At 47.7% G+C, this 13,807-nt stretch overlaps 1 protein-coding gene and 1 long non-coding RNA gene across 3 annotated transcripts; one reads left to right on the forward strand and one right to left on the reverse strand.

Annotated features, from left to right (window-relative positions):
• Nucleotides 1–1,724: 1,724 nt before the first annotated feature.
• Nucleotides 1,725–5,490, reverse strand: LOC148391270 (uncharacterized). Its single transcript, XR_015861291.1, has 3 exons — nucleotides 5,338–5,490; nucleotides 2,130–2,232; nucleotides 1,725–1,882 (listed from the first exon to the last, which is right to left on the reverse strand). It is a non-coding gene; the product is annotated as an uncharacterized LOC148391270 (long non-coding RNA).
• LOC148391271 (sodium- and chloride-dependent taurine transporter-like) lies at nucleotides 2,991–13,730 on the forward strand. Of its 2 annotated transcripts, XM_088389520.1 has the most exons (15): nucleotides 2,991–3,200; nucleotides 6,586–6,815; nucleotides 6,879–7,013; nucleotides 8,602–8,690; nucleotides 8,777–8,922; nucleotides 9,237–9,369; nucleotides 9,439–9,573; nucleotides 9,629–9,732; nucleotides 9,798–9,922; nucleotides 10,012–10,124; nucleotides 10,323–10,460; nucleotides 10,914–11,016; nucleotides 11,133–11,233; nucleotides 11,319–11,489; nucleotides 11,571–13,730. In XM_088389520.1, the coding sequence occupies exons 2-15, from the start codon at nucleotides 6,587–6,589 to the stop codon at nucleotides 11,727–11,729; spliced, it is 1,881 nt and encodes a 626-aa protein (XP_088245646.1). In that variant the 5' UTR covers nucleotides 2,991–3,200; nucleotide 6,586; the 3' UTR covers nucleotides 11,730–13,730. The 2 variants fall into 2 exon arrangements, with proteins under 2 accessions (XP_088245646.1, XP_088245647.1); XM_088389521.1 differs by lacking the exons at nucleotides 2,991–3,200; nucleotides 6,586–6,815; nucleotides 6,879–7,013 and adding an exon at nucleotides 8,254–8,391.
• Nucleotides 13,731–13,807: the final 77 nt, after the last annotated feature.

The raw sequence follows: 13,807 nt of genomic DNA on the forward strand, positions 1-13,807 counted from the left end.
AACATCCTTTGAGTTGGCCCATCTCATCTAACAAACATCCTAAAAGCCATTAAAACAAATATGTAGCATCTTTTCACAAATATTTATTGTTAGTGCCTAATTCTTGTTGAGGGCATTCAAGTATGAAGCAATTTTGAAGTTGGAAAAAAAGAATATTGAAAAGATCTCTCAAGTGATCTAGAAAGTAATTAAGTTCAAAAATAGACACGTCCAGAATTTCCACTCAGCTATAGAATGACACTGAAATGTTTCCTTTGCGAATTAATAAAGAAAGACACATTCCCACATAATTATAACCGGCCACCCTTCCAATGGCACGCCAGTTTGGGAATCGGCCGTCGACATGTATGTTTAGGCAGGCACGCAGTCGGACGCACCTTCCCTGCTGGACTCTTTGTGGTCGTAACCCTCCTGCGGCGTTTAAGCAAATAACACGCAATATGGCGTGCTCGGCGGGGGTGCGCTGCCAGCAGTGTGGCCACACCTACACGGAGGTTGGTGCGGTGCACCGGTGCAGACGTAACCCGAACGGGCCTCCTCCACTTTCTCCTCTTTTGTTATTCATGGGGGATCACTTTCCCAGCATGCTCTGCTCTCGCAGGGAAGCAAACGGCCCGTCTGACAGATGCTGGCCTGACTGTGGAACCTCCAAAAGTAAAACAAATTTGTCGCCACTTAAATGGTTCAATGTCTGGCAATCGGGTCTCAACTCATTAGTCAAGATGTCGAGCCTCTTAGTTGGGACCGTGCACGTCGTCGGGAGCTTTGATGCTTGTTGCCGGGCCGACCGGCACAACAAGGAGTCGCCATCTTGTGGGGTCACCGGGGTCTTCGGTGTTTGGCTTGCAATGTGACACACGCACGCACACACTCACACACACCAGACTGACTGACCGACCAACAAGTGGATGGCCAAGCCGAGGTGGACAACAATAGGAAGATCCTTGAAGGAAGTTAATCGATTACATTGACCTGCCTGTGTGACAATAATTAAAAAAGGAGGCCGGTGCCATAAAGTGTCTGAAATGAAAGATGACGACTAGCTGAGCGTATACAAAAATGTGCTTACATTGTTCTCTGTGAGGCCATCTAACACTTATTAACTGTGTGTAAAGCGGTCAAAGTGTCACCCTGTCCTGGCGTGAATCCTGAGCACAAATTGGGACATTTCAAAACCATTGTCCTCTTTTTACACACTTCCGAACCTTTGTGTACTTAAAGTGCTGACCTGGCGGTCACCAAACAGTCTTAACCACAGCGTCCTTTGCACTTGGCTCTCTGAAAAGTCTTCCACTCACTCACTCACTCACTCACTCACTCACTCACTCACTCACTCACTCACTCACTCACTCACTCACTCACTCACTCACTCACTCACTCACTCACTCACTCACTCACTCACTCACTCACTCACTCACTCACTCACTCACTCACTCACTCACTCACTCACTCACTCACTCACTGACTCAGGGTGCGTTTGTTTCATTCCTTCTCGGAGAATGTGTTGATCCTTTGAGCGGCTTAAGGGAAAAAAAAAAAACAACAAAAAAAAACAAAAGCAAAGGTGAGAGCGAGAGGTGACCTGTTGGAGGTTTGCCGTCTGAGTGGTCGAAGCGGCGGCGGCTCATTGGAGCGGCAAAACGCTCGGCTAAATCCGCAAGACCCCCATTCGAACGATCCCCACCCCCCGGCTCAGGGCCCAGACCACAATGGAAGCTTTTGTTGGTCACGCCGCTCCTCCTCCAGCATCGCTTGGCTATCAGCACAGCTTTTGGGTCGAAGAGAAAAGATGAGAGAGGCATGAGGTGTGCATCTCGGCTCGCCACGTCCGTGACCACGTCGAGAGATGCCAACATCTGGCAAGTTGGACACTTGGAGTCACCTTCCGTTCGAATGGACATGTAAAAGAAAACAAAAAACGTGACGTTCAGCTCGAGCCGTGCGCTGAGTCAGCGCCGCTCACGGTACCGCCCTACCTCAGCACATTTTTGTTTGTTGTTATTTATTTAAAAACGGAGTTAAAATATTGGTTGGTGAGCTCATTATTGCTGTATTAAAAAATTGAAGGACTTGAATTGTTTGCTGGATTGATTCGCAAATGGCGTCTCTCTCCCTCCCTCTCACAATACCATGGCGACACATCCAACGGCTGTTTCCACGGTAACCTGATGATGATGATGAGCAGTCTGACGATGATAACGTATGCGGCGTTGTCACTCAGATCAGCAGCTGCTGTAAAGCAGGAAGAACATAATCTGGATTTTAATCTAATCCCGGGCAGGCAGATGACAGGCGCTAATCTCTGGCAGGGCTCGGCTCACACAATGCATGCTGGTATTTCAAATTGTGGCACACGTGTCAAAGTTCTCATTAAAAAAAATCTTCATCTCTTATATTCTTGCTATGATTAAAGGTGTTTTTATTTTCAGTTTTATAAAGTGGCCGGATGAACGGATTTTTATGAATTGCTTGGTTAGGTGGGACATTCGAAAACCGAGGTTGCATTTTCACACAAACATATCTCTCATTTGTGAGCCAGTATTGTGTTTGCATTTGAAAGTCACCGCATTCCTATGCAAATTTCTCAATTTTGTTATTTCGTTGAAGGCCTTGATTTGTCACCTGTGACGTTTCATGCAAAATATTGCGTGACCAAATATGGGCTTTCTTTGTTTTTGTAGGTTTTTGCACATCTATCCAGAGGTGTGAGCCTTGACTCTCACTTTTGAACCTCCTTTCCCTCCGTGCACCTGCCCCTGTAGCGGTGATGCAGCGGCAGCATCTGGGCTCCCGAACGGGGCGTTCAGGCGCACCTCGTAAATTACATCCCGCCTCCATCAAGCCGCCAGAACGTGTCGCGCGCACGGCTGGCATTCCGCGAAGCCGCGAACGCGCCGCCGCTCTCCTGTTGCTCCGTGAGGAGGAGGAGGAGGAGGAGGATGGAGGGTGGCGGAGGGGGAGGGAGGCCCGGTGATTTTCCACTCGCGATGGTATCACGCCGGCCCCCCCAAACCGGAGGAGACAAAGTTCACAGAGAGGAGCTTATAAGGAGGACCCGCTTTTTGGGAGACTCTCACGTCTCAGTCTTGACATCGGAGGACAAAGAGGGACTTTTTCTTTTTTTTTTTTCCAATAAAAAATATTTAGCAAAGAAGACCCCCCCCTAAAAAAATAACATTTAGAAATTTCAGAGGCAGCAGGTAAGCCACATCCATCCTCCTCCTTTCTCTTCTTGATCTGATCTTTTTTATTCATAACATCATTTATAGTTGTCTTTTTTTTGGGGGGGGGTGACATTGAAATCCACGCACACCATTTGTTTTGCTTGATTGTGTTGTTTTGGAGAGGTGACATTGAATGTTCTATAGACATTCTGGTGTCGAGTTTTGTCGGTGTGACATTGAATACAACACAGTTTTTGCTGCTCCATTCATTTGGCATTCTCCTCTTTTTTTGGCGGGGGTGACGGTGAAAGCAGCGTGTGCCGGTTGTCTTCATTTGAGATTGTCTTTCTGGAGAGCTAGGGGGCATTGAATGCAACGCGCTCTTCTCTCGAGGGCTGTCATTTTAGATGCAAATGTCCTTTCCAATGGTGATTCATTGTATTCCCACATGACCTTTGTCTTCACTTTCTTTTTGCCCCCCATAAGCATCTCTGACACGGTAGCTCGGGGGAAACTATGATCATTCATTTATGATGATTGTTCGGAAAAATGTTTAATCTGCTTATGATGCCGATGATGATGATGATGATTATCGTGTTGTTAAACGAAGCCAATGAGGACTCACGCAAAGCACAAAGCAGGACAGAAGAGGGAAAAAATGCAATGCTCCACCCCCCCACCTCCTTCTCGCTTAGTCTCTCGCTACCTCTCTCTCTCGCTCTCGCTCTCTCTCTCTCTTCCCCTTTCGCTCTCTCTCTCTCTTCCCCTTTCACTCTCACTCCCCCTTTCGCTCTCTCTCGCTCTCTCTCTTTTTCCATTTTATTTTATTTCATTTTTCATTGTCTCTCTTCCTTTTCCCTTCAGTCTCACAGATCTTTCTCACTTTTCTCCCCACCAAGTCTTCTAGTCACTCTACCGCTCTCATTTGATGTGTTTAGAGTCTCTCCTCCATTAGATGTAGTCTCTCATATCTCTATACGCCGAGCTTTTGGTTGTCCGCCATTGTTATAGTCATCTCTCCTTTTCATTCTCTTTCCCTCTTCCTTGAAATCAAAGTCAAGGTACTCACAGATACATTCGAACGCACTCGCAAATACATTTGAATGTACTTCTGGATAAATGCTAGCAATGTAGCATTCTTCCAATAATGCAATGGCAAAGCACCTCAAGCTTTGGCCTTTACTTGCTGATACGTGGAGCTTTAATCCCCCGGATAAATCAATTTATCATTCATCCTTTACTGGATAATAAGCTCTGGAAAAAGATATCAAAGTTTGGGCAGAAGGACCATCTTAACCCACTTGCGATATTTTGGGACACCACAGCCCCTATCAAAGTCTGCTCTGCACTTCTCCATAAGGTGGGAGAAATTGTTTGCAAAAAAGAGAGAAAAGCAGACCTCCAAAGCTTAAACAAGCCCAAACGAGTCTAAGACCAGAGCAGACCATGACAATTTCTCTCCAACAAACAGCTTCAACAACAAAAAAACAAACATCTACTTAGTTTCTTCCCAAAAGTATCTCAGATAGATTAATGGAAAAAAGACTCAGCAACACAACAAAAATAAATAAAAATAGAGGAGAGTCCTTGAAGCGGCATATCAGAGCATTACGCTCCATGTGAAGGTCAAGCCAAGGAAGGATTCCAGAAGCTGCCGCAAGGCTCCCCCTTCCCATGGATGCCGAGCGCGCGACATTCATCACCCAAAAAAATTCATGGAGCTGTCCATCCAATCGCGCCCAAGGAGGTGGTCCTCCTTGGATCTCACCCTGCTCCATTGGTGCAGAATCCAGACAGCAACTTTCAATTCAGGGCCTCAAAGAGAGTAAAAACTCATAAAAACACGTCTATGATCGTGTCTTGAAGATTTCTACCAAGGTAGCGGCTCTGATATCCGTGATATATGCCAGATCTTTGGAGACCTGCCGAGATCTGTGAGTTGCAAAGACAAGCAAAGTCATAACGAATGAATGGCGCTGCACAGGCTCAGTGCTGCCGCTAGCTATTGTGACACAACGTGGTACTACAACCAAAGGCATGACCCCCCCCCTCCCTAATTTCAGACTTGCAGAAGAACAGACCCGATTAACAGAAATAACACTTGCTAAAAAGTCAGCAATGTCAGCGCAGGAAGATGACACTTTTGATGGTGGTCGTTGGGGGAGATGCTCACTCTGCACGTCATCCGAAATCAAAATGAGGCAACTGAGAGCAAGAAGAAAGAGGAGGAGGAGGAGGAGGATGATGATGATGATGATGACTGAGTACTCGTTCAGCCCAGTGGAACTAAACATGCTTAAAATAGTGGAGCGTGTTATATAAGAGCTTTGTGTGCGTGTGTGTGTGCGTGTGTACACACACACACACACACACACACACACACACACACGGTTCTCACGGCTGTGCAGCTTGTTTCATTTGTTAGTCCTCATCTTAAGCAGTACATTAGTGTGCATGCATACAGTAGATATAATCATTTTTTCTTCAAATTAAATATCTTCATAATTTGACGACTTTTGTTTTAGTCTATTTCTTTTTTTCATGGAGTATAACTTTAATTTAAAGGTAATTAGCCATTGTATTCCTTTGTTCATTTATTTCAAAATAAAAATGACAACTCATCTTGTAATTTCACGGGTTTGTCTCCTAACTTGGTTATACTTTGCATGAATTAGTTTTGAATCCAAAATTTCAAATTTTGGAATATTGTGACTGCTTTTCTTGATAAAATATGACTCAGTGTTGAAACTTTGCATCGACAAAACCGCAAGAAATGTTACGATATTATTTCTGTTCCGTTTTGGAATTGCCGGAGTTCCTCAGGGCGTGCAGCAGCAGACAGAATGGCCGCCCATTGTTTGAGCACAAACGCACGGTTTGGTTATAAATTAACCGTCGGGAAGCAGGTCACTCTGGTGTATCATTAACTTGTGTGGGGGCGGCCGAGAAGCGCCAAACGCTTTGGACGCTGTTGGTGTTCCCATCCGAGCGACACAAAAAAGAAAAGCCGAAGCCCGAAAACGCTGAGCCAAAAGTGTCAATGTTACAAAGATGCAAAAGGCCACTTTGTTATTTTGTCACATTTGAAAAGGAGTGTGCCGACATTTGAAACACGACGCTTTACTCCAAAGTCAACAAAGTCCAGCAGGGCGTTTAATATTTAGTATAATATCAATAATAATTCATAATATTAAATATAAAGACATCCAAGCGGTAGGTTGAACGTTTCGTAACACGTCGTCGTCAGCAAACGTTTTGCGAACTTCTGATTACATTTTTATCTCCAAATAAAACCAAAAAATGTTTTTGTGACAGGTCGATTCATCTATTTGGGGACTGGAGAGTAAAAATAGCGCGTTGTACATCCTCACTGTCGCTCAGTTGCCTGGGTTGCAACACTGTTTTGCTTGTTTGTCTCCAGAATGGCTCAGAAGGAAAAGCTCCAATGCCTGAAGGACTTCCACAAAGACACGCTCAAGCCGTCTCCTGGCAAGAGTCCCGGAACGCGGCCTGAAGACGAGGCCGAGGGCAAACACCCCCAGCGAGAGAAGTGGGCCAGCAAGCTGGACTTTGTTTTGTCGGTGGCTGGAGGATTTGTCGGTTTAGGCAACGTCTGGCGCTTCCCGTACCTCTGCTACAAGAACGGCGGAGGTAAGCTCACAGCACCCGCCCGTTCTGGTATCGAGTGAGGTTTTTACCATCTGTGCCTTGCAGGCGCTTTCCTCATCCCCTACTTCATCTTCCTGTTTGGTGGAGGCCTGCCGGTCTTCTTCTTAGAGGTGGCGCTGGGCCAGTTCACCTCCGAGGGCGGCATCACCTGCTGGGGGAAGCTGTGCCCCATCTTCACGGGTATGTCTCCAGCAGAGGGGGAGGAAGCGCTATTGTTCCATCAACACGCTTTCTATTTTCTGTCTTCAATGGAACCAAGATGGCCACTTTGGAAGCACCGTTCCCGAGCTCGGGTTTTTGTCTCTCAGGGCCGCATTTGACATTTTGGAATGCCCCCGCTCAACGCTACAGGGGCGTCCTTTAAATTGTGCTATTTGGGTTCGGGCTAAATCTGGACGTCACGTTCGGGTCGGCTTAGGAAGTGAGCTTCTTAAATAGAAAATGGCCGACATTTTGGCTTGGGCTTGCTTTTAGAGGATGAAGTGGTCAGGGCTCCGTTTGTTTCCATTAAATCTTTCGAATAGGAGTTGGTTGTTGTCTATTTTCAAAAAAGAGCTTGGCTCGTCGAAATGACTTGCTCGACGGACCCCGCTCGTGTTACGCGTCCTCTGCTCCGACGGAACAGTCGCTGTTGCCAGGCGACGCCGTGGCCTGGTTTCGGGCTCCTTCTGAAAACGCCAATTTGATCCTCGCCTTGCTGCGTCTGTCTCGTCATCTCGCTCACACTCTTTTCCCCTCCCCCGTTGCAAAATTGGGTTAATATATTCATCACGCGTGTCTGCTTGGCGCCACTCGTTAATATTCATGACGCCTTTGATTGCTCTTTACAATATTCCCGCCGACGGGACGCCGTTGGGTTGCTCGTTTGATTGGCTCGGTTTCAGTATGCAGGCGCACACGCGCACCGCCGCCCGACACGACGTACAGAGTGTCCTGGATCACGGTTGCCAAGGCAACAGAGTGGCAACGTATCAGAACGATGGAGCGGGTGGAAAAAGGGAGCGGGTGAGCCGAGAGAGAGAGAGAGAGAGAGAGAGAGAGAGAGAGAGAGAGAGAGAGAGTGAGTGAGTGAGTGAGTGAGTGAGTGAGTGAGTGAGTGAGTGAGTGAGTGAGTGAGTAGTTGAGTTGGCGGCAAATTCAAAGTACTACAAGGTCAACTGAGTTGGTGATGTCAGTGACATCATGGAGGACCACGCTGGGCGTGCGTGTGCGCATGTGTGTGTGTCTGTGTGTTTAATCAGTATCAGATCATCAGAGTCGGTGCACAAAGACACACAACTGACTCACACACATGCAGACAGATGGCACAAAGGACCTTGAAGGACATTCTTCCAAGCAATAACATTTTGTCTTGTTTGCAGGTCACAAGTGACTTCTTTGCTCTGATGGCGCAAGATGTTGCTCCGGTGACAGATTGGTCAAGAGCAGCTGATAGAAGAAAGGCTGACATTTAATAACAAGACGTTCAAGGTCTTGTCAATAACGCTCATTGTGCTCAAACGGGCGCGCCTCCTGCCCTGCCGGCTTTCAAAGCCGCTGAGCAAGTCATGCCGGCCAGGTAAATTGCGGCCAGCGGCAGCCATCGCAAAGTCCGACAAGCCCCTCCCCCCTCGCGTGTGGCCGCTTAGCGTTACTTTTGGGTTGGCGTGTCTCATCGGGTGTCAATCGACGCACTGCGTTCGATTGCTTCACGTTTGTGCCGTGGTCCACATGGCTCGCTGGGCCTTCCACTGACGCTGTCTCCAAACGTCTCCTGCTGTGCTTGCAGGAATCGGCTACGCCTCCATCGTCATCGTGTCCCTGCTGAACATCTACTATATTGTCATCCTGGCTTGGGGACTCTACTACCTATTCCAGGTACGACCTGCATGGACAAGCCTTGCGCAATTGTGTGAAGTCCACCTCCGACGGCGTCAAGTCCAATGTTGTCTTTGCGCCGTCAGTGTTTCCAGCCCGAGCTGCCGTGGGCCAAGTGCAACCAGCCCTGGAACACGGAACGCTGCATCGAGGACACCTACCGCAAGAACAAAAGCCTCTGGCTGCCTTCCAACTTCACCAACTTCACCTCCCCCGTCACCGAGTTCTGGGAGTACGTACACCACCGCGCACCGTTCATGGCTCCATTTTAGGCCTTGGGTTTCTCTTTGGGGATTTATCTTTAGCTTTGGGGATTCCTGTTGGGGTTCGTGGCTTCGGGTTTGAGGTGCTACCTTGGGTTCAGGGTTTGACTTAGTGAAAGATGATTTGCAGCGTTGGTTTCAGGTTGCGGTTTGGGTTACGGTTTGTGGCTTATGATTTGGGGTTCAGGTTTGTGTTCTGTTTATGGGTTGTTTATGGGTTGACCTTCAAGTCTGAGTTGGGCTTGGTGCTTCACATGTTAACATGCGTCTTCCTTTGGCACAGACGCAAAGTTTTGGGCATCAGCAGCGGCATTGAGGACATTGGCCCCATCAAGTGGGACCTGGCTCTGTGTCTCCTGCTGGTCTGGGTCATCTGCTTCTTCTGCATCTGGAAGGGCGTCAAGTCCACCGGGAAGGTTAGGACGTCAAAAGTGACGCCGATGTGGACGTCACGCCTCCTTCATGACTTGCTGTCTTGCCTTCAGGTGGTGTACATTACGGCCACCTTCCCGTTCGTCATGCTGATTGTTTTGTTGATTCGTGGCGTCACCTTGCCCGGGGCCACTGAGGGCATCAAGTTCTACCTGTACCCCGACCTCACCCGGCTCAAGGACCCCGAGGTACGTGCCAATGTGTTTTCCGTTACGCTGCCCTGCCAACGTGGTCCTCTCTCAGGTGTGGATCGACGCCGGCACCCAGATCTTTTTCTCCTACGCTATCTGTTTGGGCGCCATGACGTCCCTTGGCAGTTACAACAAGTACAAATACAACTGCTACAGGTCGGTACAGAGGCTCCTCGTCGTACGATCGATGAACCGATCGATTGATGACACATGCCTCACAGGGACTGTTTGCTGCTGGGAGCCCTCAACAGTGGTACCAGTTTTGTGTCTGGCTTTGCAATATTTTCCGTCCTGGGCTTTATGGCACAAGAGCAAGGTGTGGACATTACGGACGTGGCAGAGTCAGGTAAATTTTGCTCGTCTTGTGAAATTTGCCTCACCTGATTCCGATGTCCGCTGGAATGCCTGCCCGCCTGTGCCGTTTGCGCCCCTCAGGTCCCGGCTTGGCCTTCATTGCCTACCCCAAAGCCGTAACCATGATGCCTTTCCCCACACTCTGGGCCATCCTCTTCTTCATCATGCTCCTGCTGCTTGGCCTCGACAGTCAGGTCAGCCAGCCCCCTTGCAAAGTCGCCGTTTGGTCTGTCGGCCTAAAAATGTTTGTGGCATATGTTGAAAAGAAACGCAGCTCGGTTCAAAGCTCCTTTTGTGTTGTGCTTGAAACCGTGACTTAAACTCACAAAGGCCACAGCGGGCTCCTCGGCGGAGGTCGTACAAGGTTCAATGTATTGTGTGTGTGCTTACAGTTTGTGGAGGTGGAAGGGCAGATCACATCACTGGTGGATCTGTATCCGTCCTTCCTACGGAAGGGTTACCGCAGAGAGGTCTTCATCGCTATCATGTGCTGCATCAGCTACCTGCTGGCACTCACCATGGTCACCAAGGTAACGCAGCCGAGGACGTCGGGGCCCCGCCCACACATCAATGGGGACATTGAGCCGGGTCGCGGCGTCGCTCGGTCACTGGAGAATCTCGTAAACACGGTCGCCTTGAAAGAGTCAGTCAGATGTCACCTTGAATATTATCGGCGCTATCTGTTTAACGACCGCACAGACGTGCAAGTATGTATGACAGTGCTTCGGTTTTCTCACATTTGTTATGTTCTAGATTAGGATGAAGAGAAATCATTGTGTAGCTGTTGGCAAGTCGCAGATCCGCTAGTCAAAACAAAAACCATTCGAAGAAAAACTATATTGAAAATGCTTGCTGCTGAAAATGCGGCAAACGTTTGAAAAGATTCCCAAAGTAAATGGAAAAGCGGCGTGAGGTGTCTGCGGGTGACCTCGCTCTGGCGTTTTTCGGCAAAATTCTCAATTGGTGTCCTCCATTTGCTTCAGGGTGGCATGTACGTGTTCCAGCTGTTTGACTACTATGCAGCCAGCGGTGTGTGCCTTCTGTGGGTGGCATTCTTTGAATGTGTCGCTGTTGCCTGGGTTTATGGTGAGTACGCCCGACGGGCAAACACCGTCTGCTAACATTTTCGTCGTTTGAAATGCTAAGAAGAATGAAGTGTCCAATTGCTAGCATTTTGAAAAGGTGCCTAACCTTTTACGCAGGCGTTGATAACTTTTACGATGCTGTGGAGGACATGATCGGCTACAGACCCAACCCCTGGATGAAGTGGAGCTGGTCTGTCATCACTCCCTGCTTGTGCTTGGTAAGGCGGCACGGCCATTAGCAAGCGGCGTTAGCCCAAGGCGCTAACCCCCTCCGTGATCTGAAGACTCTTTCCGTGTTTGCAGAGCTGCTTCATCTTCTCTCTGGTCAAATACAAGCCGTTGACGTACAACAAAGTGTACGAGTATCCCGACTGGGCCATCGGAGTGGGCTGGACCTTGGCCTTGGCCTCCATGATTTGCATCCCCATGGTGGTGGTCATCAAGATCATACGATCGGACGGCCCGCTCATCGAGGTGGGGCGGGGAGGAGGGCTTTTGCCGGCCCGACAAGCCGGTTACGTATTGTGATGAACGTTTGCGGCTGTCTCGTTGCAGAGGATCAAGGCGGTGGCCGCCCCGGTGCGAGGCGGCGCCAGTTCGCGCCCGGCCGACCACCGCAGCCCCCGGGAGCTGGGCTACCACGCCGACCCCAACGGGAACAAGGGACTGCTGATGAAGGGCCCCAGCCACACCATCGTAGAAACCATGATGTAAAAAAGAAAAGAAGAGCGCGGGATGGAAAGTTCTCCATGAGATCGCTCTCCTCTCCCACCAGCCTCCCAAATGCTTCTCTCTCCTCAAGCTAACGCTAGCTAGCCGCCTTCTGTTTTGTCGTCTGTCTGTCCGCCCGTTTCTCCGTCTGGTGGAATGAGGGAAAAAAAGGATTTGAAGGAAGAAAATTTAAAAGTAGTTGCAAATATTTTAGGAACACTTCATGAAGGAAGTTTCTTCCTCTTCCTCTGGACAAGAAGGCGACATTGGAGTCTTGGAATCAAAAGTTCAGAGTTGGACTGAATCCCAAAAAGAAAGCCGATTACGGCGGGAATGTTTACGGCACACAAAGTGTTTTAAGTGGCAGCGCCCCCCCCACCCCACCCCCAACGACACAATCATCCAAAGGTCCAAACCAGGGCTGTCCAAAGTCCAGTTGTACACTTCTGACCAGCATTGCCGAGAACTTGAACAAAGCACAGACAAAATTGGAAGATGAAAAAGTGTCGAGGACTCATGAGGCCGTTTTTCAGCCTCCTGAAATTTGGCCTCATAAGAATCGGGGCTACACAGTCCATCTTCACCTCCCGAATCCAATTTATTGAAAATGCCAAATTGGGATGGGGGGCCTTGAATCTGGTCAGATGGGACCAACACCTGAGGCATGAGGAATTGTGTCAAATTTGCTCCATTTCAAATAAAGCAAGTCTCCCCGCAACAAATGTTTGGACAACTCTGGTGCGCCAAATTGGAAAATGTCTTTTCTCTGCGCTTGGCGACCATTTTTTTACGTGACAAATCAAAGCTGTGAAAAGCCAAAAAAACGTACTTTAGCAAAGAATGCGCTGAATGTGTAAGTATGAAAAGTCCAAAGCGGAATGCCGGTTGTGAAACGCACCTTAACGCACACGATGGCCATAAAAGCCGCCGTACAAATGTATCGGGACACAAAGTTTAATTTGCCAATTTGGACAAATGTATTGAAAATGTGAGAATTTTAATCATATTTTAGGACAAAGTGAAAAAAAAACACGGTGACGTGGGGTCAGCACAAAAAGTAATTGGACAAAAAGAGTGAAAATTTGGACCACTATTGACTGTTTTTATAATAATGGCTGAATTGTAGTGAAATGCCCCATTGACATTTTCATATTTTAATTAAATTACTGCTTGATCGGTGGCAAAATCCCAAGTATGACCTCAAAAGAATGTTTTGATTCGTAATATGTCTTATTCGCATTTGACATACGTGCAATATTCACCACCACATCGCCAGATCGGCCAGACTTGCTCTAATTATGAAACGTCTCAAAACGTTTGTCTACCAAGTTGACTTTTTCTGGTACCGTACCTTCTTGAAAATAACGCGCACACATTGTACTGTCAAGCTGATATCAAGCTAACACCAAGCTAACATCATGCTAGCATCGCTATACAACATTCTTGATCATGTCACACATCGACTATTCAACTCAGATGTGACTCACGTCATTTCGTACAATAGTTGACATTGTGACGTGCGCTACCCAAATAGTTCATCGCTGCTTTTTCCCCTCAAAAGGAATTCACGTCCCTAAAATATATGGTTATGTTCCTTAGTTTATATCAATGTTTTGAGGTTTTTGTTGCTTTTTTGACTGGTCATCTTTGTGAAAAAATGTCCGAATATCATTTCAATCAATGTTAGCAACACTGATGGCCACCAACGAGTGTTGCTAACGACTTTTGCTCACGAGCCTTCCCTTCAAACGTTCCACTGGTTTGATTCTACTTTCACATTGAAGCACATTGCACTACTTTTCATCATCATCATTGTCGTCGTCCTCTCATCCTCAACCCATTCTGGGTTTCCATGGCAACATCCGCCATGAGAAAGTGACAACCGTTTTCAACCAGCTTTTGTCACCTTCCACCTTTCTGTAAGCTTGAAAAATAAGTATCGATCAGGTTTCAAAATGTGTACTTTGTTTTTTTGTTGTTTCTTGATTAAAAAACATCCTGGCAGTTTGTATTGTGTATTTCTTTGTCATGTCAACTGATTTGCAGGTCATTTGTTGTGAGTTCATGCATTGTGTTGGTTT

Source organism: Syngnathus floridae, chromosome 11 (genome assembly GCF_059516105.1).
Source record: "Syngnathus floridae isolate MCC-2025c chromosome 11, RoL_Sflo_1.0, whole genome shotgun sequence".
NCBI classification, from domain to species: Eukaryota; Metazoa; Chordata; class Actinopteri; order Syngnathiformes; family Syngnathidae; genus Syngnathus; species Syngnathus floridae.

What these genes read in the sequence shown, in the direction of transcription:
- LOC148391271 (XM_088389520.1), top strand. Translation starts at nt 6,587, where the DNA reads ATGGCTCAGAAGGAAAAGCTCCAATGCCTGAAGGACTTCCACAAAGAC. An exon ending in CTGCTACAAGAACGGCGGAG is followed by an intron (nt 6,816 to 6,878) that starts GTAAGCTCACAG and finishes TGTGCCTTGCAG; the next exon opens with GCGCTTTCCTCATCCCCTAC. An exon ending in CCCGTCACCGAGTTCTGGGA is followed by an intron (nt 8,923 to 9,236) that starts GTACGTACACCA and finishes CCTTTGGCACAG; the next exon opens with ACGCAAAGTTTTGGGCATCA.